This window comes from Leiobunum rupestre, chromosome 10 (assembly GCF_980474605.1).
Source record: "Leiobunum rupestre chromosome 10, qqLeiRupe1.1.hap1, whole genome shotgun sequence".
NCBI classification, from domain to species: Eukaryota; Metazoa; Arthropoda; class Arachnida; order Opiliones; family Sclerosomatidae; genus Leiobunum; species Leiobunum rupestre.
The window spans coordinates 35,853,017-35,880,426 of NC_143393.1; the positions used below are offsets into that span (position 1 = coordinate 35,853,017).

At 35.2% G+C, this 27,410-nt stretch overlaps 1 protein-coding gene across 2 annotated transcripts in view; it reads right to left on the reverse strand.

The window, feature by feature from the left end:
- LOC149925533 (ubiquitin carboxyl-terminal hydrolase 48-like) overlaps positions 1 to 27,410 on the reverse strand; it is a 100,195-nt gene that overhangs the window by 16,154 nt on the left and 56,631 nt on the right. For both annotated transcript variants that reach the window (XM_090160525.1, XM_090160526.1), the window contains exon 20: positions 26,970 to 27,095. In XM_090160525.1, the coding sequence (XP_090016651.1) occupies positions 26,970 to 27,095 (126 nt within the window). The remainder of the gene's footprint in view (positions 1 to 26,969; positions 27,096 to 27,410) is intronic.

The following is a 27,410-nucleotide window of genomic DNA, read 5'->3' on the forward strand; positions in this document are numbered from 1 at the left end:
TTTCATTGGAAAAAAATACCTTTCATTCCCATTTCATTTGACATAACACCTCTCATTCCCAAAAAATTTCACTTCATTTGACATAATACCTCTCATTCCCATTTCATTTGACATAACACCTCTCATTCCCAACCATTTCCATTTCATTTGACATAATACCTCTCATTCCCATTTCATTTGACATAATACCTCTAATTCCCATTTCATTTGACATAATACCTCTCATTCCCAACCATTTCCATTTCATTTGACATAATACCTCTCATTCCCAACCATTTCCATTTCATTTGACATAATACCTCTAATTCCCAACCATTTCCATTTCATTTGTTATAATATCTCTCATTCTCAACCATGGTCATTTCATTTGACATAACACCTCTCATTCCCAAACATTTCCATTTCATTTGACATAACACCTCTCATTTCCATTTCATTTGACATAATACCTCTCATTCCCAACCATTCCCATTCTTGATTCAAAGTGTTGCGATGAGGGTTAAAATCCATTCCCGATTATTCCCGTAGAGAAATTATCCATTCCCATCCAATTTTCGGGGCTTGGTTTTCTAATACAAATTGTAATTGCACTAAGCAATGACACTAAGAAGATTTCCGCGAAAAGTTAGATATTTTAAATGAAACGGCATTTTTCGTTTTGAAAAAGACATATTTGGATGCTGTTGCGAGGTCCCAAACTTAGAAGTTAGCTTTCGAACGTCTGATACTTAAAAATGTACCATTGGAATTCACTTTAAAATAACGATAATTTTACCAGGATTGTATACTGAGCAAAGTTGCTACAAACGGTTGCTAGAAAAGAGGCGAAAAAATAACCTTCTACGTTTCAGGACTCGTGATCCGTGTAAAATGCCCCCGAGGAAATTGGGGAGAGCTATTAGATTAAGGATATAAAGTTGAAATACTGCACCGTGAAATTGGATCAACATAATTTCAAAGGACAAACTTTGAAATAAATAACACAGAAATATATATCTATCTTTACCCCCCAGAGAAGAGTGCAAGATCGAACCATCCACGTCGAGAAGGAATTCGTAGAGTGGTTCGCGAATTGCTCAAAGAAAGAGGTCTACCGAAAGGATGTAATTGGCCTACCTAAAAATGCCTCGAAGATCGAATAGACAGTCTAGTACAGTTTCAGCTAAAAATATCTTCAGACAAGTTGACAAAAAACCCTTCGGGATACGCGTATTATTTCCACACTACCTGAGAGAGAATCAAGAATGAATTTATTTATAGTTTGGCGTGTGCTACAGGTAGCGGTCGGCGGAACAAATAAATTAACCGCAAAAATTTCATTTAATTATTAAAATTAGTATTATTTGTTTTATACGAATAAATTATACGAATAAACAACGATTTAACACGCAAAATTAATCATATTCTTCGAATATTTCTGAATAATTCTCGGTTATGGATAAATATAAGCAATCGTATAATTTCTTATTCAAACGCCGACCTCTAGCTACAGGCTACAACCTACAGTCGCGTCGGAACCCGTCAGTCTTAAGGAACCAATGAGATATTGAGCTGATTTTGATTTGGTTAAGGGAAAAAAAATGTTTTGTCAAAATGCAGCTGGTCTAAAAGCAGTAAAAAGAAGTACAAGACAGGAATCCATACCTCTACTCGGAATACTTATCCTGGCGTATCGCGTATGCAGTGTTCCGAAGTGGTAAATGTCAGGTGTCAAATATTGTGGCAAAAAGTGGAAAATATCGACATGTCGAATAATACTTTTACTGGCTAATATACCAAATAGTGGCAAATAATACATTTTAATTAAAAAAATCATACCAAAGAAAAATATATTTGTGCTATTTTAGACAAATATACGGGATAAGTTGCCAGGTTTTGGGCTAGAAACTCAATAATAGCCCAATCTAGTTATTTCTTTTGGCTATTTTTCAACGATTTTTCTTGAGCTTGAATTTGTCTGCTATATATCTTAAAAGTGTTTTTAATGGTTCTTTTGTGAAAAACTGAAACATTATCTCACATGTAAGTGATGTTACATATCTGAAAAATATTATTTTAATTTATTTTAATTATTTAAATGTATTTACTGATTATTTGTCACCCTTTGTCACTTTTTGCCATATTTGTCACTTTTTCTAAAAAAGTGACATTTAGGTAACACTGCGCGTATGGTAAGATCACTCTGACGGCTTTGGCCCCGCCTACGATAAAATAAAATCCCCTCTGCGCGCGCTCCCCTCTCACATTGTTGTTTGTTAAGATAACATAGTGACGTCAAAAAAACCGTCAGCCACATCGAGAGGAAAATCTACCGCGATAAGCATTCCAAGTAGAGGTATGGATTCCTGGTCAAGATTTATGACAATAACTTAATAATGAAATTATAGTAAAAAACACTAGCATTCTTATTTTGAATTTATACCAAAGGCCGCATATCTCGAATTGCGAACACATCAATACAAGACACAATGAACTTTAGCACTGAATTTTTGGTGGATTTTGGGTATTTTACAAAAACTCATTTATTATAAAAATCAGGGTTGTTACAAAAAATTTAGTTTCAAATTAACTGTTTTCCCTGACCAGTTTTGTTATTTTAATGACACTCTTTAAGGCCAAAATTTCTCAGTTTGGAACTTTGCATTTTATCAGATTTCGGTACTTTTTTAATTTTAATTTAAAAAAAGGTTATAGTTTAAGTTCCAAGACTTTTCTTAAATTCTTAAACTTCCCTAATATTTCCATGACTTTGAAGCCCACGTTCAAATTCCCTGATATTACCCTGATTTTGTTGGCATTCTTTCAAATTCCCTGATATTACCCTGATTTTGTTGGCATTCTTTCAAATTCCCTGATATTACCGTGACTTTGTTGGCATTCTTTCAAATTCCCTGATATTATCCTGACTTTGTTGGCATTCTTTCAAATTCCCTGATATTATCCTGACTTTGTAGGCACTTTCAAATTCCCTGACTTTGTAGGCACTTTCAAATTCCCTGACTTTGTAGGCACTTTCAAATTCCCTGACTTTGTAGGCACTTTCAAATTCCCTGACTTTGTAGGCACTTTCAAATTCCCTGACTTTGTAGGAACTTTCAAATTCCCTGACTTTGTAGGAACTTTCAAATTCCCTGACTTTGTAGGAACTTTCAAATTCCCTGACTTTGTAGGAACTTTCAAATTCCCTGACTTTGTAGGAACTTTCAAATTCCCTGACTTTGTAGGAACTTTCAAATTCCCTGACTTTGTAGGAACTTTCAAATTCCCTGACATTGTAGGAACTTTCAAATTCCCTGACATTGTAGGAACTTTCAAATTCCCTGACATTGTAGGAACTTTCAAATTCCCTGACTTTGTAGGAACTTTCAAATTCCCTGACTTTGTAGGAACTTTCAAATTCCCTGACTTTGTAGGAACTTTCAAATTCCCTGACTTTGTAGGAACTTTCAAATTCCCTGACTTTGTAGTCACTCTTTCAAATTCCTTGATATTTCTGACTTTGTAGGCCTTCTTTCAAATTCCTTGACTTTGTAGGCCTTTCAAATTCCCTGACTTTGTAGGCCTTCTTTCAAATTCCCTGACTTTGCAGGCCTTCTTTCAAATTCCCTGACTTTGTAGGCCTTCTTTCAAATTCCCTGACTTTGCAGGCCTTCTTTCAAATTCCCCGACTTTGCAGGCCTTCTTTCAAATTCCCCGACTTTGTAGGCCTTCTTTCAAATTCCCCGACTTTGTAGGCCTTCTTTCAAATTCCCCGACTTTGTAGGCCTTCTTTCAAATTCCCCGACTTTGTAGGCCTTCTTTCAAATTCCCCGACTTTGTAGGCCTTCTTTCAAATTCCCCGACTTTGTAGGCCTTCTTTCAAATTCCATGATAAAACCCTGACTTTGTAGGCACTTTCAAATTCCCTGACTTTGTAGTCACTCTTTCAAATTCCTTGATATTTCTGACTTTGTAGGCCTTCTTTCAAATTCCTTGACTTTGTAGGCCTTTCAAATTCCCTGACTTTGTAGGCCTTCTTTCAAATTCCCTGACTTTGCAGGCCTTCTTTCAAATTCCCTGACTTTGCAGGCCTTCTTTCAAATTCCCTGACTTTGCAGGCCTTCTTTCAAATTCCCCGACTTTGTAGGCCTTCTTTCAAATTCCCCGACTTTGTAGGCCTACGTTCAAATTCCATGATAAAACCCTGACTTTGTAGGCACTTTCAAATTCCATGATATTTCCCTGACTTTGCAGGCCTTCTTTCAAATTCCCTGACTTTGTAGGCCTTCTTTCAAATTCCCTGACTTTGTAGGCCTACGTTCAAATTCCATGATAAAACCCTGACTTTGTAGGCACTTTCAAATTCCATGATATTTCCCTAAATTTGCAGGCCTTCTTTCAAATTCCCTGACTTTGCAGGCCTTCTTTCAAATTCCCTGACTTTGTAGGCCTACGTTCAAATTCCATGATAAAACCCTGACTTTGTAGGCACTTTCAAATTCCATGATATTTCCCTGACTTTGCAGGCCTTCTTTCAAATTCCCTGACTTTGCAGGCCTTCTTTCAAATTCCCTGACTTTGTGGGCCTTCTTTCAAATTCCCCGACTTTGTAGGCCTTCTTTCAAATTCCCTGACTTTGTAGGCCTTCTTTCAAATTCCCTGACTTTGTAGGCCTTCTTTCAAATTACCTGAGCTGTAGAAATCTTTTTTATGAAAATTTAGGGAGATCTGTGGATAACTTCGAGACTTTTGCGCATTTGTCGATTTTTTCCTACGAACTTTGTAGAATTGGTCGATAAATTTGTGTATATTTTTCGACCGATTTTAATAAAACAAATCCAGTGCTTTTAAAATAAATACAAAATCATTTTTAACCTTAATTTCGCATACTTCGATAACCATACAGGACTTTTCATCCTGTATATGAATAATATATAATACACATAAATAAATTACCGTATAACACGAGCACGATTCGAGTTAAAAAAAACTTCTACCCCGTTATTTCACACGATTTTTAAAAGCGGTTTAACCCGGATACGAAAACCAACCCATTCCCAATATTTGAAGCCGAATAGAGAACAATACCTTAAAATACTCATCGTTGATTTTTTTCTCACCCTAAAAACGGGTAAATTATTCCCGTATAAAAATATCAGGTCGATTACCAATTTCGCCGAATATTTGGAACCCCACTAAACACCCCTTCGCGAGAAGGGGTACCTCCGTTTCTCAACAACATTAATAATTTTCTAGCATCTCTCGCTGGCTCTTTGCAGCGGGGTGATATCCCAAATATTTTCACTCTCTCGCTATTCGCGGGCTGGAGGGGTTTTATAAGCCGCCCGCGTGGCAAATTGATAACAGATGCAGTTTCTCTAAAGGACCACCGAAACATATTTTTCCGGATCCCCGCGTAGCAGCAGTCGACGGAAAGGGAAACCTACTTGAAAAAGAGACCGAAATATCCCAAAAATTCCAGCCGCTTTTAAGGCACACACCTTATCATTTTCAGCAAGCGTCAACCACACCGACTTAGTTATTTTAATGGCTTTTAGACGTTATGAAATTAAAAATTACGGCACTTGTACATTCGAATAGATCCGATGAAGCTAGTCGTCTAGCTTTTAAATGAAACTTATTTTTTGTACAAAAAGTGGTTTTTAGTATATTTTATTTATCGCTATTTTAGACGTTAGTTTTTAATTTGATAATCGCCAATTTAATCATTTTACTTTAAATTTTAACGCATTAGGAATATATTTTTTCAAACGTTTACAAATAACTCCGCCCTTATGTAACACAACAAAAAAATAAACTCAATTTTTTATACGGGAGTTAAAATGTTGAATCAAATGTACAATACTATAAAAGATTTAAATACATATTCGGCGGTCAAAAGATTTTGCTCTGTTAGTCTTTTAACAAAAAAATTGTTTTACTTGTTTTAAATAATTTTGTTTTTTTTACTAATCACTTAATATATTTACATTTAGATTTGTTATTGTTATTTTATGATATATTTGTATAAGTCGCGTGAAGACTTGGCCCTCTAACATCAATGACAAACAAAAATAATAAAAAATATTTGAATTTGGGGCCCTACAAATTAACTTCAGGTGGCTCCTTCAGGGCCCCTTAAGATTGAAATATGGGTCTCCAAAGTAAAATAGGCTATACTCAGTTGCAGGTTAAGAAAGGCAAAATATCTAGTACATTTGGACGAATTTCCGGTAAATCGGCCGCGGGAATTTCCATTTTACAAATTTCTATTACGTAAATTTCAAAGTGATCAATAAATATTTTATGTAGATTACTATTTTTAAGCTTAAATATAGCGTATTTTTAGTATTATGCTCCTTCACAATCATCAAATCGCACGTGGTAAGATCGGCATTACCCGTTCTATACTTAACCTGGACTCGCTAAACGGAATTGTTTAAGTATGCCTCACTTGTAGTACTAAAAATGAATTATTAAAACTGTTTTCAAATCTCATCTGTGTTAGTTAATTATCACTATTCCAAAATTATATAACGCGCGCCGGTATACTTAGAAATTCAACCGCCGTAAACACGTCGAATTCTAAATTCCAGTCGCCGATTTACCGGAAATTCGTGGTAGTATCTTTCCGCCCAAATGTACCTCTCTTAACCTGCAACTGAGTATAAAGCTCGCGTAGCCTACCCTTATAATAACTATAATTTATATGCTACCGTCAGTGTTGGGAAATTAATTAAATATGGTGTTCTAAACTCAGAATCAGAAGCGATTGAACGGACTAAAAATTTGAAGTCAGGCGATTTATTTATTTTGAGGTAATGTAGGACTCGCGATTGACGAAGTGTAAGTTTAGACTATACTAAATCAAAATGACTTAAAGGGGAACGGCCAAGCTTTTCCCAATATGGCCTTATTTCCGTATCAAAAGATTAACAAGACGTTCAATATACTAACACGTAATTTTTTTGTCTTGAAAAAATAGCTTTTGATACGGAAAATAACGCCAGGTGTTTGAATTTTCGCCGCCATCTTAGGGGCTGCTGCCAGCGCCCCTAACCCCGTATGAGCGATTTGCGAACTATCCTAACTTTTAAAATCTTAGGCTTAAGGTCTCTTATAACTGGAACGCGCCGCACGTGCAAAACATATTTTTCGCGTCTTCAGCAGCGCGCGCTTTTACGTTGTTTTTCTGTCTCACCGACTTCTCACCAGGTGTCACGGCGGACGCGCACTTTTCGATTTCAATAAATTTCTTTATTTTATTAAAAATTAACCACTCAATATTTTTTGATGCGGTTTTCGCCATAACTTTTAGTTTTTAATGGGCTATAGGGCTATCTAACTGGTTAAATCTTGACCGTTCCCCTTTAAAAATGAAAGTAATTGAAAAGTTTTGTTCACCAAACGGTGGGTTAACACTAATACGTTAAAGTTGTAATTCAATGCCGGCCGAATTTCGAGGAATTCCTTCCCATCACTGCCCTAAGCCACGAATGCCATCTTTTGGCGGAAATTTATCGGGAAGCTTCGACTGCGTTTAATGACCCAAAAGGTAAATAGAAAAGTCTTGGGCTGTTACCATAATATAGATTCCACTGACATTTTTGTATTGCGATTCAGAACACGTTACTCTAATTACCAATATAACTGCTTCAAACTAACTTCTTCAACCTAAGGGTCTGCTAAAAAAAGAGTTTTGTTCTGAAAATTCCAAATTATCAAATTATTATTACCCCCAAACTATCAATTGATAATTATCCAGTTCTGATAATGCCAACCGAATTAATTAAACTGATCATCTAAAAGGGTATCCTGAAATTTGACTCTCGTTCTGTTAATGCCAAACTACCAAATTATTATTATGCCAAATTATGACCCTGTCCTGATAATGTCAAATTATGACCCTGTCCAGATAATGCCAAAATATGACCCTGTCCAGATAATGCCAAATTATGACCCTGTCCTGATAATGCCAAATTATGACCCTGCCCTGATAATGCCAAATTATGACCCTGCCCTGATAATGCCAAATTGTGACCCTGCCCTGATAATGCCAAATTGTGACCCTGCCCTGCTAATGCATTATTATGACCCTGACCTGATAATGCCACATTATGACCCTGACCTGATAATGCCACATTATGACCCTGACCTGATAATGCCACATTATGACCCTGTCCTGATAATGCCAAATTATGACCCTGCCCTGATAATGCCAAATTATGACCCTGCCCTGATAATGCCAAATTGTGACCCTGCCCTGATAATGCCAAATTGTGACCCTGCCCTGCTAATGCATTATTATGACCCTGACCTGATAATGCCACATTATGACCCTGACCTGATAATGCCACATTATGACCCTGACCTGATAATGCCACATTATGACCCTGTCCTGATAATGCCACATTATGACCCTGTCCTGATAATGTCACATTATGACCCTGTCCTGATAATGTCACATTATGACCCTGTCCTGATAATGTCACATTATGACCCTATCCTGATAATGCCAAAATGTGACCCTATCCTGATAATGCCAAATTATGACCCTGTCCTGATAATGCCAAATTATGACCCTGTCCTGATAATGCCGAATTATGACCTGATAATGCCAAATTATGACCCTGTCCTGATAATGCCAAATTATCGCATTATTATTATTCTTTTTTCTGATAATGCCAAATTATCGCATTATTATTATTATTTTTCTGATAATGCCAAATTATCGCGTTATTATTATCCTGTTCTGACGGTGCCAAATTATCGCATTAATATTATTCTGTTCTGATAGTGCGATAGTATCGCATTATTATTATTCTGTTCGGATAATGCCAAATTATCGCACTATTATTTTGTTCTGATAATCTCAAATTATCTCATTATTATTCGGTTCTGATAATGCCATGTTATCGCATTATTACTATCATCATCCTGTTCAGATAATGTCAAATTATTACCCTGTTCTGATAGCGCCAAATTATCGCATTATTATTATTCTGTTCTGATAATACCAAATTATCGCATTATTATTATTATGTTCTGATAATACCAAATTATCGCATTAATATTATCCTGCTCTGATAATGCCAAATTATCGCATTATTATTCTGTTCTGATAATACCAAATTATCGCATTATTATTATTCTGTTCTGATAATACCAAATTATCGCATTATTATTATTATGTTCTGATAATACCAAATTATCGCATTATTATTATTATGTTCTGATAATACCAAATTATCGCATTAATATTATCCTGTTCTGATAATGCCAAATTACCACATGATTATTATTCTGTTCTGATAATGCCAGATAATCGAATTAGATAATTTCTGGGATTGACTAGAGTGCAAGGAACCCGACTGAAGGGGTGCTTATAAAAAGGTGGCCAGATATGAAAGAAGAAGAAGAAGGGGCGAATGAGGCCCCCGGGGCCCTGGCCACGAGGCCCCGAGAGCGGGCGGCGAAGGGGTTCGATCAACGGGCGGCGAGGAACACGAGGGAGAGAGGGGCGCCTCCAAATTCGCTCGATGCCACGAAGAAGTTTAATATAAAAATAGAAGCGACTCGACTGAAGCGGGTATCCATTTCAACGGGCATCTCGCTCGGATCAACGCGCTTTCGTAGCGAGCCCGACGCGATCACCCGCCGACTAAACGGCTCGGCTTCAATCGCGGCTGGCTCTGATCCGACCGCGCTGGAAGGGTTTTTCTCACGACCCCGAGATCCGACTGACTCCCGCCCGTATTAAAAAGAGTGCCAGGGGGTGTAATGACAGAGGTCGACACCCAAAAAAATGTTTCACGGCGGCGGGTGAACGTTTTATGACCAGCCATCTTTAAGAAGAACGAAAGGGAAAAAAAAGCATCTCTCATCTGGCCCATTTTTTAAGAAGCCAGCTTTACGATTGTTACGCTTTTTAAATAATCAACAAGAGCGTCGTAGGGTGTACATTATCTGGTTTCGCGCGATTTATTCAAATACCCAAAACGTTTTTCGATATTTTAACACGCGATTATTTTCGGACATTTTACTCTTGCGCTTCGATATTTACGTTGTTAACGGAAGCTATGGGAAATTTAAGTTAAAAAAGCCATTGAAGTTAAAAAAAAGCCATTTAAGTCGATAATATTTCAACAGGGTTCGTATAAAATTTTCGGAATTAAATTCCCTGACATTTCCAGGTTTACTTTGACCATTTTTGTAGAATAAATGAATGGTTTGAGGTAAAGTCTTGAAAAATATTTATTATTTATTTTTAATACATCTTTCAAAAATTTATTTGGGGTAATTTTAAAATTCCTTGACTTTTAGGACTATTTTCAAATTCCTTGACTTTTGCCTGACCTTAATTTTGAATCATTTTCAAATTCCCTGACTTTTTGGACTAATTCCAAATTCCTTGACTTTTGCCTGACCTTAATTTTTGAATCATTTTCAAATTCCCTGACTTTTCTCCGACCTTTTGGAATCATTTTAAAATTCCCTGACTTTTCTCTGACCTTTTGGAATCATTTTCAAATTCCCCGACTTTTTAGGACTATTTTCGAATTTCTTGACTTTTGCCTGACCTTCATTTTGAATCATTTTCAAATTCCCTGACTTTTCTCTGATCTTTTGGAATCATTTTCTAATTCCCTGACTTTTGCCTGACCTTAATTTTTGAATCATTTTCAAATTCCCTGACTTTTCTCTTACCTTTTGGAAAAAATTTATAATTCCCTGACTTTTCTCTGACCTTTTGGAATCATTTTCAAATTCCCTGACTTTTTAGGACTATTGCAAATTCCTTGACTTTTGCCTGACCTTAATTTTGAATCATTTTCAAATTCCCTGACTTTTCTCTGATCTTTTGGAATCATTTTCTAATTCCTTGACTTTTGCCTGACCTTAATTTTTGAATAATTTTCAAATTCCCTGACTTTTCTGACCTTTTGGAATCATTTTAAAATTCCCTGACTTTTTGGACTATTTTCAAATTCCTTGACTTTTGTCTGACCTTAATTTTTGAATAATTTTCAAATTCCCTGACTTTTCTGACCTTTTTGAATCATTTTCAAATTAGCTGACTTTTCTCTGATCTTTTGGAATCATTTTAAAATTCCCTGACTTTTTGGACTATTTTCAAATTCCTTGACTTTTACCTGACCTTAGTTTTTGAATAATTTCCAAATCCCTGACTTTTCTCTGACCTTTTGGAATCATTTTAAAATTCCCGGTTTCAAATTCCTTGACTTTTGCCTGATCTTAATTTTTGAATCATTTTCAATTTCCCTGACTTTTCTCTGACCTTTTTGAATCATTTTCAAATTTCCTGACTTTTCTCTGACCTTTTGGAATCATTTTAAAATTCCCTGACATTTTTAGACTATTTTCAAATTCCTTGACTTTTGCCTGAGCTTTTGGAAACATTTTCTAATTCCCAGACTTTCCAAGTCGTTTACGAACCCTGTTCCATATTTTTTACCAAAATTAATATATTTTTCGAAAACGTTTACAGCTGTTTAAGTCTCCTCGCAATATATTACTGTTTGTCGTGCACTACACATTTTTAATTTTCTGAATAAAATATTTCATAACTGACATTTTGGATTTTTTTTGCTATAGCATTAGCGCTTACAGCCGATTGTCAAAGAAAATAATTGTGATAAATCAGATATCAGATTATCCGCATTAACGCTCAGATATGGGTCAAAATACACACCAGATAGTTTAAGACCAAAATTTATAATATTTCAGAATAGCCCTTATTAACACTCTCAATAGAGAGGTGCTTCTCCGACGTTTAGTCAAGCTAAGTTGCCAGTACTATCAAAGCATTCTGGAGTTCTCGTTTCAACTCTTTACTATTAATTTAAAGCAAGCGTCGGCTCCACGTGAAGTAGCTCTTTCTTCAACAGATGTCTCTAGCGTCCAAATCAAAACAAGATGCTTAAGCTACATTTTAACCCAAAAGGCGGGACATAAAAATACCTTTCGCGTTAACTGGCCCGTTTGTAAATTTCAAAATAACTTAAATTATAGTAATATTATCAATATATATGGGATATGTAATTTAGGTTAAAGTACCCTTCGCGTTGATTGGCTCGTTTGAAAATTTCCCAATAACTTGAACTATATTAATTTTTTACCATATATATTATATGGGATATATAATTTAGATTAAAGTCCACTAAGTAGAGTACAAGTTGAATAATTATAATTATTATAAATGGTTCTCTGACAACGATATTGTTTCGCTGTTTTGAATATTAGCTTCCTCGGCCATTAATAGATGGCACCACGCTCTCCAGTAAAGTCGTTTTTTCGAAGAATCAGATAGATACATTGGCATCTCTAATAACTAGGGCCTGATCATAATACAAGTGGCAATGAGAGAGCCGATACTTGCTTTAACGTAATTAAACGAATGCTTTACCAAATGAAATCAACTTTCGATCTTAAATTCTCGAACTAAACAGTGCAGTGGCGTAACTAGTTTCGGTTGCCCATATTCTTCAAGGACGATTTTAACCCAAAATTTATATATTTTAATTATATTATCTTTATACAGCTAAAGCTATAGATTTAATTTCAATCTCGATTTAATTATATTATCTTTATACAGTCAAATCAATAATTTAATTTTAATCACGATTTATATATTTTATGTTTATACAACCAGAGCTACAAATTGGAATTTTAACATATTTAAATGGATCTGCATCTCGGCTCGAATGGCCATTTTTCGAAGGTCTAAATAACCATTTTTAAAGGGTCTAAATCGTCCTTTTTCAAAGGTCTAAATCGCCATTTTTCAAGGGTCTAAATCGCCATTTTTCGAAGGTCTAAATAACCATTTTTAAAGGGCCAAAATCGCCATTTTTCAAAGGTCGAAATCGCCAAAATCACAATTATTCCAAAAGTCTGCTTTGCTAGAATCGCACATGTTAAATTCTATGGGCTAGCACTTTGGCTAGGCCTTTTGCAACAGGCCCTAAATCTCTATTTTTCAAAGGTCTAAGTCATCATAATCTCCAATTTTCCAGAATCGCCCTTTCAAAAGTCTAAATTTCCATTTTTCAAAGCTCTAAATCGCCATAACCTCCATTTTTCCAGGGTCGAAATCTATTTTTCAAAAGTCGAAATCGCCATAACCTCCATTTTTCCAGGGTCGAAATCGCCATAGTCTCCATTTTTCAAGGTCTAAATCTATTTTTCAAAGGTCTAAATCGTCATAATCTCCATTTTTCCAGGGTCAAAATCACCACTTCAAAGATCTAAATCAGCATTTACTAAAGATGACATATTTGGGCACCCCCGACCCAGGGCCTCAAAGAGCGCAAACGCTCCCCCTGAAAATATAAACCCTCCCAGTCCGAGAGCGAGGGTTGCGAAAGTAAGCGACTCGTAGTTCCGACCGTGAATGAGAATCCAGAACGGCGTATTTTTAAAGGTTAGCCACCTATTTTTTTGGGTAACAATCTTCCCGCTTCTACAGAATCTTCGCCGTAACAAAAGGAATTTGAGCAATGTACGGCAGGAAAGAGTTACAGCAGCCGCCGCGTCGTCACGAATGACGACGTTCGATGACGTCATTCGAAGAAATTATTCATAAACGAATCTACCATCTACTTGACTTTCTAAATTTAACAGATTTCTTCTTCCGGAAGCGAGGGGGCTGTGCCAATTTTGGGAGAAGGGTACGACGCGGTTCGCTTTGTACCCCTTTGGCGGTTCCGAAGCTACCCGATTAAGTTACCCCTCTCTGTAGTCTCTTCATTCCTAGGGAATTTCAACCATTTTCGACGTCGAGTTCACACTGTCGTTAGAGTCAAAGTGTTAAATAATAATAATCAGCCACCACTAGAGGTCGGCGTTTGAATAATAAATTATACGATTGTTTATATTTATCCATAACCGAGAATTATTCAGAAATATTAAAAAAATGATTAATTTTGCATGTTAAATCGTTGTTTCAATCGTATAATTTATTCGTATAAAACAAATAATACTAATTTTAGGATTAATTGAAATTTTTGCGGTCAATTTATTTGTTCCGCCGACCTCTAGCCACCACCTTAGGCCCAAGTCATCTAGCGACTTATAATGTCTTTAAACAGGTGGCCGGGATACAATTCGTAGGAGGGTGGTTGCAAGCCCTTTATGAACCGTTTGAACTCATCAATGAAACCTAGAGTTGCGCGAGTAGTGGTTTTAGGCAATCGAGTACCAAATTTGTTTTCATCGATCAATATTGAAGTCGAGTCGAGTAATCGAGTACTTGATTAAGGAGAAACTTTATCTTATTCACGTCGAGTAACTAAAACCAAACCCTAGAGTAATATTTTTAACGAGTCGGGCGATCGAGTACTTGATTAGAAGCTGGTTTTATTCAAGAAATTATGAAATTAAATTTGAAATGAGTATAAACTAACTTTCAATGCTGAAAAATATTCCTTTAATTTAAATGAACCACAGTTTCGACAACTTTGTAGGTACCGTTTATTGCCCCCCAAAAAGTTGTAAAAACCCCTCTTTGAACTTTGAAGCAACGAGGTTAGAAAAACAAATACTCGACGAGTTTAGAGAAAAGCTTATTCGAGTAATCGGGTACCCGAATATGCGCGAGTCACTGAATAAAATAGCCACGTGTTTATGTTAGTTGATAGAGCACGCAGTTTTCTCTTTCAGACGGCGCGTGCGAAATTGAACGAGCCCTTCTATTATCTCAGGGTTGGAAAAAAACCGCTTTTTTGAAAAAATCCATAACCGGTTTTTTCGGTTATAACCGGCTAAAATATAAACAGTACCTTTTACTTATGTAAGTAGAAATTGTCTGCAGTTATTGTCGTAAATAAGAAACTAAACAAATAAAGTGAAATAACTATATAAAATAACTGCATTTTTTTTATTTCCTCGGGAAATTCCCCCTAGTTTTTGTGTATGACGCACCGACAGAAGCGAGGCAGCGGACTTTGGAACTTTAAACCTACCGAAAAACTGGTTAAAGTAAACCGGTTTCTAAATATGAAACAAAAAATCAACTAAATTTCTAAATAAAAACTATTAATTTACTAAAATATTCATATTGTATTTTTTTTTTAAAAATTACAAACAAAACTTTATTTAACCAGGTGGCTATAACCGGATTTACCAGGTGGCTATAACCATATGGCTGGTTCTATGCCAACTCTGCTCTATATTGAAATATTGAGCTGCGCGTGCTTTAAAATGTCCTGGCTCTCTATATTACTACTTCTAGGCAAATCACTGAACAGGTTTTATTTAAGCGTCGATTCAGTTTGAAAATTCATTTAAATTACAGTAAAATAAAATTTTTTATTATCATTTATGAAATTAAAAATCCATGGTTTTAAGGGGAATTTGGTTTAATAATGGGCTGAGTGAGCGATAAATTATTTGGCTTGAATCTGCGTGATGTGATAACTGACATAATTTAGTCCGATTTTTTTTCTAACTTTGTAGATTTTGTTATCAAATAAAAGATTATATTTCCAATATTAATCCAAAATTAACGTTTGATTGTTTAAAGCGCTTGCTACAATATTAGGTGCTTTCTTTTCGCTTGTTCCGAGATTTCAGAGTAAGGCTATGACGTCATTTTTCTCCGATTCTGTGATGGCGAATAGTTAGAATAGGAGTAAAAACGTTTTTCAAAAATGGCTGCCTGTGGCTAGTAGACGACTCTTGACACCTCCTTTTCAGAGAAGTAGTAGCCCTAATACTCCGGAACAAGCGAATAGTTTATGGGGCGGTGTAATTCTCCTCCCCGGAACAGGCGAATAGAGTACACTTTTAGCCCGAGAACAGGTGAAAAGAATAATATTGGCGACCGTGCAATGCCAATAGAACATGGATCATACAAGCATTGGTAGACCGATTTCCCTGATTTTTACGTCAGTTAATGGTAAGAGGTTCTGAGTCTCTCATTTCACGAATTACATTTAGGCTAAATTGGTGTCCTAATATATTATATAACAGAGTAATAACCGGGTTCATACAACTATAAATATTAAAACTTTTAGCCATGGTTTATTATAAATTGTTAAATTTTAAAAAAGCTGCTACTTCATGATTTAGGAAAAAACTTTATTTTATTCGGAGCTTTCGGACCATGGTCTTTCTTCAGCGAGTGACTGTTACCATGGACTAAATAAAATGAGTTTGAAGACAAAGCCATTTTAATTTAGTGATACGATTTTAATTATTAAATTTAAAGATACAAATGTCATAAAAATTCTACAGGAATGGTTTTAAAATTGTCTAATTCGTTTTGTAGCTAATATGGCACATTGGTCTAGGAACGCTTATTGCACGGACGGGCTCAAGAAAAATGGGTTAGAAGATTCAACATTTATGAACTTTTGCCACTTGTTATTAAAGTTTCTCGCCCCACGGATAAAAAACAATTGATAGTTTAATGAAAACAATTTGGTTGAAGGACGAATATTGTTTGCCAGATTTAAGGCTGTGTCTGGTTTTTGGGGTAGTTTTTTTGGGAGCCCATATCTCTGAAACGAAGCACTTTAGGACCCATCGTTTATTAGATATTTTTTACTCATAGAGACCCATAGAATGCATATAGAAAGTTTCGGTACTCTTATACGTAACACCCTGTATGTAAATTGTATACTAAAATAAAAAAACCACCCAAATGAAAAAAAAAACACAAAAAAACCCACTGGATTGGGTTTTTTCAAACCCTGTAAATTTCCCGGATTTTTACTAAGAAAGCGGACTTTTTCTGTCGCCAATCTAATATTTCCAGGTTTTCCAGGTCTGTATGAGCCCTGTAGAAAGAGCGAGTAGGCGATGAGCACGCGCATTCACGGCCAATGAGATCGATAAACATTTGAATCCATGCCTCATCAATTTACGACAGAGGGATGCGGGGCAACAAAAAATGGCCAAATGAAAATGAATACGGCATTGTCAACGGCGAATAACAACAGTCTGTCGTCGCCGGGTATCAACCGCGAGGGGGAGCCTCTCACTTGGCACGCACACTATATAGGGCGCTAAGAACGAGTGAGCGAGAGAACAAATAATCTCCTTTCTCTCAAGTGGCCCGGATAAAAGCGCGACTTACGAACAAGGCGCGAAAAAATTACGTACAGGGGGATACTCGCTTTGATGCTGGTCCAGATTAGTTATAATTAACATTTGGCTGATTTCAATCGCGCGATGTATTTCAATGGAGGTATAAAAATAGTAAAAAATAGGTTCTTAAAATATTAAAGGGATAAAGGAAAAATATCTGTTAATTATAAAAAAATGGCAAAAAATAGGTTCTTAAATTAAATTTAATTTAATTCAATATTAGCTAACTGATAAAAGAAAAATATCTGTTAATTATAAAAAATGACAAAAAATAGGTTCTTAAATTAAATTTAATTAATATTTAATTTAATTAAATATTAGCTAACTGATAAAAGTAAAATATGTTAATTATAAAAAATTGCAAAAAATAGGTTCTTAAATTAAACTTAACTAAGATTTAATTTAATTCAATATTAGATAACTGATAAAAGAAAAATATCTGTAAATTATAAAAAAATACAAAAAATACGTTCTTAAATTAAATTTAATTAAGATTTAATTTAATTCAATATTAGCTAACTGATAAAAGAAAAATATCTGTAAATTATAAAAAAATACAAAAAATAGGTTCTTAAATTAAATTTAATTAAGATTTAATTTAATTCAATATTAGCTAACTGATAAAAGAAAAATATCTGTTAATTATACAGAAAAGTCATTAAATGTATAAAAATCAATTAACTCAATAAAATACAATTTAAATAAAAAAATCGGTTGATTTGATTTTAATTAAAAAAATTAAAAATTGACAATTCGGACATTTACTAAGATTGTATTTATTTATGTAAATAACTTAATTTATTTATCCATAGTCAATTCCATCTAACTTAGGTTTAAGGGGATCCAATGAGATACTAGACCGTTTCGATTGTCATTGAAAAAAAAATAAGCAAAAAATATTATCATGTTAGAATGGCACCGAAACGAAAAATTGGACGTAATTCTTGAATTAACCGTTTTATTGTCACAAAACTTTGAGATTCAAATTCCCGGTTTTCCCTGACCATTTTAAGAGATTTTCCCTGACTTTTTAAGGCCAAAATTGTTGTTTTATATTTTACGTTTATCAGAAGTTAATAAATTTAATGGACTTATATTTCAGTAAAAAATAGTTATTGCAATGTTGAAAAAATTAGCCAAACTTTCAAGGTAATAAATGTAAGATCTAGAGTAAAATTACCTTCAAAAAGTGTCAAGATAAAATTTAATTTCTTTCCCTAACTTTTTTCAAATTCTTAAAATTCCCTGACTTTTCCCTGTCGTGTGGCAACCCTGCAATAGTTTAATCAATTGCGCACCTTTAACTCTGTGATAAAATCCTGTCTATTTTAAGCGTTTTAGACTTTTCTCAATATTTGGTGAAGTTGTTCACTTTGCAAGTCTGGGTAAAATTGCAATTAGCAGACGAAAATAAAGCAATTTATGAGGTTCTATCGTTATCCGCTACGTGGCGGAAGCCGGTACAAATTACCAGGGCCCGTGCAGCCTCGGGGGCCGGGTTTGAACAAAGGAGGTATATTTATTCCCTGTTTCTCTTCGAAAAAGTATGGCTATCTCCGATAGTAACGCCTGTCTATGGTGCCCGGAATTTATATTTTCCGCGGCCCGGGCCCACTCTATTCCGGGCTCCCACCAAAAAAAAATAAAAAATAGGGGATTTTTAGGCAAGAAATATGGGGAAATAGGAACCAAATTTTGAAAAGTAGGAACCAAATAGGGACACTTTTAATAAAAAAATAGATCTTTATTTAAACTTTAATTTAAACAAAAATGAAGGATATTTCTAAAACTGATTTAGCTTTAATTAATAAAAATATTTTAGGTTTGAGTCTATTTGATCGATCCCCAAATGATCGAACGGGTCCCACTTGATCGAATTTCAATTTGATCGAATTGCATTTGATCGAATGGCATTTGATCGAACGAAATTCGATCGAAAGCTACTGTAGGGTAAAACTACTAGTTTTTGGGAGTAAATCGAAAAGGCAACGGTGCACACGCGCCTACGGCGCGCGTACATCAACCTAACCTAACATAACCTAACCTGACCCTATTTATATATATCAAAAACAACGGGCCGTTATCGTCGATGTCATAAAAAATTCCATCATATAGTGTATAAAGTAAAAATCTCTTCATCTTTGTGGCTTAATACAGTTAAAGCAATGAATTATTCCATCATTATTCCTTCTGCACTTCATATTGACATTCGGTAAAATAAAAACATACCAACTGGTACTATAAATACTTTTGAATTCGATCAAATAGTATTCGATCATTTGAAGGTTCGATCTTATGAAACAAATGACAAATGAGATTCGATCAAATGGAATTTCGATCAATTGCAACGTATAATGATCGACTGTCGATCACATATTTTTCGATCAAATGGACCAACACCATATTTTATCACAAAAAATAACCTATCTTTACTCAAAATTACATAGTTCAAATTTACAACAGGGAGGCTCATTAAGAATTTTACCGAATATTTCAATTTAGCGGAGCTGGTACTAAATTATAGATATAAAACGTGAATCTATACAATTCTGGTTCAATATTATAAGCCGATGGTACTTTTCACCAAATTTACTAGAAATAGGGTGATTTAGGGACCTCGATAAAAAGTAGGGGCTTTTAATTATTTTATGAACCTGGTGGGAGCCCCGCTCTAGGTGGCCCTGATCACGACCAACTTCGACAAATAGCGGCCAACCCATTCGTTGAAGTTTCTATGTTAACCTACGAAGAAAAATATATCTCGGCACTAAGCGCCCCTAGCCGAAAATTTATTTTTAAAATGGTTTTTGCATTGAAGCCAATCTAAAAACGAGCGTGGCGCCTGGGTTGGCAATTTTTTTATTTAAAAAAAAATCAAATAAATCGATTTTTTTATTTAAATCAAAATTTTATGGATTTTTTTATTTTAATTAAAATTTCCAAGTTTTATATAATTTAGTATCATAATTTTACCTAAAACAAATGTTTTGATTTTTAAAGACTTAACCTATATATATATATATATATATATATATATATATATATATATATATATATATGTATGTATGTATAAAGAATTTATTAAATTTAAGCTAATAATCATATAAAAGTTTTTATTTTTAAAACCTATTTTGATACTTTATAAAACAAATTCGGCGGAATCTCTACCTACAGGTAGAATCCAAAGCAACATTAGGGGGAAAGTACAAGAAAGATTATATTTAAGGGGGAAGACTACAGTTGCCATTGTCTACTTTCGCGCTATTTCAAGCTGAACTCTTAATTTTGTATTTTAACTTATAAAATTAATATTCAAGTGTAGAACAGCCTCTTGTTTGGTGATTAAAATAATTTTGACAATTTAAAATTTAAAAGTAATTAAGTTATTACGTTTTAATTCGGACCCCCGGAGCTAAAGAAGTTGGGCAAGCGCCCAAACTACCCTTTAGTTAGGACCTTATATCTCGTTAACTATTAATATTAGAATTATCAAAATTATTTTAAGCACTAGAGGAAGGTTCAGCCTAATAAGAAAAATATAATTCAATTGTGTAACTATTAAAACAGAAACGTTCAGCTTGAACGAAAAAGAGGCTTTTACTGTATTCTTCCCCCTTAAAACTAAATTATAGCAATTGGCGAAGTTTTTCCTTTTTCAAAAATACTATATAAAAATTGATTTAAATCAGCCCACCCTTCGACGCTGAACGCCGATAGTTTATAGCATGTTTTATAGCGGGAAAATCCTTGTTCGTGGAATTTCGGTGACTGGGTTGGCCGCTTTTGCGCGAGTGTCATCAAAGTTGGCCGTGCTCCGATTATATCCCTTCCAAAAAACGGGCCAGATGAAAGCGTCGACTATCCGTTAGAATATCACCCTGTACAAAATAAACGGCCTCCGCAGATACGAGAGTTGTTTGGGCGAAGAGACTCGGAGAAATGGAATATCGGTGGCCATGTGTTCGCAATTTCCACGCATTTTGATTTTATTTAGAGGGACATCAACGAGAGGAGGGGGCGCAAATGATAGCTTCGAATGGTCGTCTTACTAGGCGGGGGGGGGGGGGTGACACTGAACTTTTAATATTTAAGAACGGCAGCGTGGCAATGGGCTCGAAAGATTTCGTCTCTTCGCGGATGCTCGACTGAGAGCGAAACGCGATACGGCGAAACGAAGCGTCCCAGCCTCCCCGCGACTCCGAGATAGCGGAGTTTGGAGGGCATGCCAGACTTCAGTCAGATTTGTCGTGGGTGGTGGTGTGGGATCGCGACCTTTCTCAAGGGTCAACTATTCCGCCTAAAATGGGAGGCAGGGAAAAGTCTAGAATTACCCGAATGTTAATCGAGGTTTTATAACCGGCATTTCCATAGGTGCTTTCTTTTCGCTTGTTCCGCGATTTGGGACTAGGGTAATAAGAGTATAACCCTATGACGTCATTTTACTCCGATTCCAAAAATGGATGCCTGCGCCCAATTTACCAGATAAATAGTATTATTATTTCTAACGTTGAAACCAATTCTGAATTTTCAGAAAGATCAATAGAACCGTTTACGAGATATAGTATAGGTGATTTAACTTAAGGGGGAAGAATACGGTAAAAGCCTCTTTTTCGTTCAAGCTGAACGTTTCGGTTTTAACAATTACATAATTGAATTATCTTTTTCTTATTAGGCTGAACCTTCCTCTAGTGCTTAAAGTAATTTTGATAATTCTAATATTAATAGTTAACGAGATAAAAGGTCCTAACTAAAGGGTAGTTTGTGCGCTTGCCCAACTTGTTTAGCTCCGGGGGTCCGAATTAAAACGTAATAACTTATTTACCTTTAAATTTCAAATTGTCAAAATTATTTTAAGTACTAAACAAGAGGCTGTTCTACACTTAAATATTAATTTTATAAGTTAAAATAGCGCGAAAGTAGACAATGGCCACTGTAGTCTTCCCCCTTAATAATAATAATAATTGAGGTTAAAGGTAATAGTTAGTGTAGGGAGCTGTTGGCTCGCGTGGCCTCCTACGCATTGTAACCCGGCCACCTGAATTAATGGCTTTAAAAGTCGCTCGATGAAGGTGGTGCCTTTGGTAATAGCCTACCTGATTATTATAGACACAGGGCCGCCAAGAGCGAGCCCGGGCCCCGGTAAAATATAAGTTCCGAGCCCCAAGGGAGCCATTACTACTGGAGATAGCTATCCTTTTTCGTAGTTAAACCTCGTTTGTTCAAACACGGGCCCTTAGGCTACAAGGGCCCCGGGAATTTGTATCGGCTTCCCTCTCTCTAGTTGGGCCTGAATACACATTGACGGTGAAAATAGTGGTCCAGGTCAAATTATCTTTTGCAGGGACAGTCGAGACTTACGTAATTTTGTAGTTAAAGAGGAGATGAATCTGAAAATAGTACCATGATTTCTCAGGTCCTTCATATTCAATAATTATACTTTTGACCTTAAAATAGGAATTTTTTAAATATATTTTAATACCATTTTTTGAACTCTACTTTCACGTTGAACATTTAATGTTTAGCATTTTAAATAGATGGATTTTTAAACCAACACAAATTATTAAAAATTACGAACTAGATAAATAGTTTTCGATTGGACGATTTTGCCCAAGATTGAGACTTCTAGTGGCGGGTTCTGGAAGCTTCGAGAGGTGACGAATTTCTAAGCGACAATATTGACTTCCCAAAACGAAAATTTTTGGGCGTTTTTCACCCGAACCAAAATAGATCTTAAAAGAAATTGATTTGAAAAAATTCAACGGTTATATTGTGTAAATTGGCGCGTGCTTGCTCGGAAGGGATAATCTTATTGGCTAAGACAAATGCGGATAAATATTGCTAAGCCCACGTGATTCTATTTTATTATCAGAATAAATAATTACACGTGCTACGACAAAATGGGCGATATCATCGAGATTCACGCGTTTTTAATTTAAAAACCCTTCCTTTTGACGGTTTTTATTTTGGAGCGAATAATTTCTTTTAGCGTCTATAGTCGCGGTAAACTAAGAATATATTTATTTCTAATTAGGGAGAATGACTAACATTGTAAGTTAAACCGAATTTACTTTTTTTTATAAAATAAATGAATGGTTTGAGGTAAAATTTTGAAAATATTTCATATGTATTTTTAATAAATCTTTAAAAAAAATATTTCCCGGATTTTTGGGATAATTTTCAAATTTCCCGACTTCTTGAGACCAATTTCAAAATTCCTCGACTTTTTGAGACCAATTTCAAAATTCCCCGACTTTTTGAGACCAATTTTAAATTCCCCGACTCTTAGAGGGCCTTTTCAAAAAACCTCGACTTTTTGAGTACCTTTTAAAAATACCCAGATTTTCTTAGGCCAATTTCAAAAAACCTCGACTTTTTGAGTACCTTTTAAAAGTACCCAGATTTTCTTAGGCCAATTTCAAAAAACCTCGACTTTTTGAGTACCTTTTCAAAATCCCCAGATTTTCTTAGGCCAATTTCAAAAAACCTCGACTTTTAGAGGCCATTTTCAAAATTCCCTGACTTTTTTAGGCCAATTTCAAATTCCCCAAATTTATTAAGCCATTTTCAAAATTCCCCGACTTCTTGAGACTATTTTCAAAATTCCCCGAGTTTTCCTGGTCGTGTACGAACCCAATTTCTCCCAATCCTTTTCACGCTCTGCCGGTTGGCCCTTCCCCTTAAAAGTCAATCAAATCAGTCCGGGACCTCATTGGTTCCCTAACACTGACGTCTTCCTACTGCGTGGAAACACAAGCGGATGACGTTCAACATTCCCCGCCTCATAATGAAAAATCTGGTCTGCCGTGCAAAGCACAAAAGCATTAACGACCAAAACCAAAATATGGAGAAAACCCGCGAAATTCAAACTTTCTTTGCCTTAAGATACCCAAAATTACTTCTTTCAAGTTTATATAGTAGACTTGGATTTTTCAACTTAAATTATATTCTGGTAATAAACAATTTACAGGCCAAACGATATTTCAGAAATATAAAAAAAATGCTTTTTACCACGTATATTTTGGACTATTTATGTCTTAAAACGCGAAAAAATGCGTCTTGATTTGACTTTTAAAGAAAATAAACATATTAATGCGTTTTTGGTTTGAAAATAATGCAAAAACCTAAAATAATGCGTTTTGCAACAAGTCATTTCTCTAAGAACAAAAATTTGATCAAAATTGAATTTAACGTATAAAATAAGGTGAAATAAAACCAAAATCTGTAAATCGAAAATTTGGTCGTTAATGCTTTTGCGCTTTGCACGGCAGAGGTGCCCGCGGACAATCTCAAACACAGTCATATACCCTAAACATATCAATTTCTATAAATAAATAAGTATATTTTACGGTTTAAATTAATGATTAACTTCGAGTTTAGTAAATCAAAGAAATCTGGTTTTCTCGTAACTCATTTAAAAAAAATTAACCAATTAGCACGACTTCTTCCGAGGAATATTTTACACATTTCATTCTAAACTATTTGCGCGGTAAAATCCATACAGTTATAAAAAAAGGGGGTTCCTCAGGGCTCCTCGGTACGCGACATACCGGTACAACTTATTTCCTGAGACTAATTGAAAAATAAAGCTAGGCCAAACTAAACCAATTAAGAAGGGAAATCAAGCTAAAAAGAGATCGGGATCGCGACGTCCGTTCGGCGGATACGGAAAATTTATTCGACCAAGCGAAATAACATTTGGCCCGGGGGCAAGTTAATTTTTTAATCCGTCGTTCGTCCACGTAATTAAGGGAATAACTCGGCTTTGATCTCTTATTAATTTCTAGCTTAAGAAAAGAGTCAGTCGTCGAAATATCGGAGGATGCCCCCCCCCCCCCCCTCAAAATGAATTTACTCGCATCTCGGAGAGATCGAAAGAGTTTTAATTAACAAAGAGGGGTTGAGATGTCGCTTTGGGAGTATCTGTGATGCGCCGCTGCCAGGGGACGGACAGATGAAAGTCGAAACGAAGTACTTTGATGGAATCGGATACACAACGGCTTTCCATCTCTTCCCCCCACTAAAATCAAAGAATGACTACATTTATATATATATATAAAAATGCGCTCTGATTTCTGGTATTTTCAGTTTGGTACGCTTTTGGGGAGGGATTGATATGGAAACTTATTGTTAATTACCTTTTTTTGGAATCATTTGAAGAACATTTGAGTAGAGATAAATTAACCGCCAAAATTTAAATTATTCATAAAAAGATAGGTTAACTGTTTATTTACGGATATTGTTCGCGGTTATAAAACGATTTAATATGCAAAAAATAAGTTTTTATTCGGATAATTTTCGGTTGTGGATAAAAACAAATAAAACACATATTTCTTATCAAAATCTCGAGCTCTACATTTGAGTAATAAAATTTCATTTTATTATAATAATCTCAAAAAAGGTTTGTGGATATTTTTTTAAATTGAAACAACCGATTTCTTGACTAATAATCTGTGTGCAGCGGTAATGTAAACGAAATTTTAAATTAATTTTAATTACTAACTAAAAACTAAATTTAACTTGTTAGTTTGCTCTGAATTTACGTTGCTAGGGAACCTACGTTTACAGGGGTTTCCCCACTAGTTCTTCGGTAATAGCAAAAATAAATAATATTACATAATATTAATTATTTTTGGTAATAGTGAGTAGCATGAAGGTCCTATTTAAACCAGCCACCCGAATTAAAAGTCGCTAGATGACTTATACCTAAGGTGCTGCCTTGGGTATTAGCCTAGCTGATTATTATAAGATGTTCAGAGTAAAAGAAATTGGGGAGTACCCGAGAGGTTTATTGCCGATTTTGTTGAAAGTCGGGGTTAATGTAGACCTATATGAGATATGAAATTTCCCAAAAGGAGACGTTGCACTACCTTTTCGATTTGCCATGGTAACCGAAAATGTTTTTGACCACTTAAAACCAAAAAAAAATCTCCATTTAAAAAAGCATGGGATTTTCTCGGTTTCACAGGGTACTGGTAACCTACGCTAAATTTTAAAAAATTTAAATTTTTAATTTCTTTTTGAAAATCACGAAATGGGTAATTTGAACGACATTTAGGTAAATTTCATCAAGTTGGGAACATTTTTGGGGGTAAAATTGTAACAATTTTTGGGTAAAATAAGGAAAAAATCGTATTTTTGTTTTAAGTGGTCAATAACATTTTCGATTGCCATGGCATAGCGAAAAGGTAGTGCAACGTCTCCTTTTTGGAAATTTCATAACTCATATAGGTCTACATTAACCCAGACTTTCAACAAAATCGGAAATAAACACCTCGGGTACTCTCCTAATAAGTTAAGTACGAGGGGCAGGTCACTTCCTTGATTAACGACGCACCCCTCAAAAGATTAAATCTGATTTAATCGTGATTATTTTGATTAAATTCAATTTAATCACGATTAAGTTGATTAAATCACGTTTAATCATGATTAGAATGTTTAAATCTGATTTAATCATGATTAATATGATTAAATTTGATTAATATGATTAAATTTGATTAAAATGATTAAATCTGTTAAAATGATGAAATCCCGTTTAAAAAAATTATATCGTGATTAGTATGATTAAATCGTACTTTAATTTTGATTTTAATGATAAATTCTCGATTCGACCGATTATATTGATTAAATCGGGATTAAAATGATTAAATCTAATTAAAATGATTAGATCATGATTAGAATGATTTAATCTCGTTTAAATCGTGATTAGATTTTCTAATCTTGATTACCCTGATTTAATCACGATTACCCCGATTTTATCATTTTACTATGATTAAGACGCACCCAAAATGGAAGTGACCTGCCCCTCGGTTAAGTAACACAATATTTTTTCCTAAACCAAATAATCGTTTAAACGGCTTACGAGAAGGTGGTCTACTTACCTTAAGTAGAATGAGAGATCCTGGCACGATCCTGAGAGTGGCCAGGGTGGCCATGTTATCACGCAAAGGCTTTCCGTTCAAGGACAAATTCTGGTCGAAGGGCGCCACGGAAAATTCCCTCATGATCTACGCGAGGAATACAAAATAGCAAAAGCAACGTGTCACTAAAATCCACAGGAACGTTGTTAATTGGGTGATATAAATCACATCCCAGTCGAGGGGCTGACCACGTAATCGGAGTACACGCTTCTCATAAAGAGTACATAATCTCGGCGTAATTCGCGTACTCTTCCGAGTACTCTCGGCGTAATTCGCATACTCTTCCGAGTAATCTCGGCGTAAATCGCAATCGCGTACTCTTCCGAGTAATCTCGGCGTAAATCGCGTACTTTTCAGAGTAATCTCGGCGTAATTCGCGTACTTTTCAGAGTAATCTCGGCG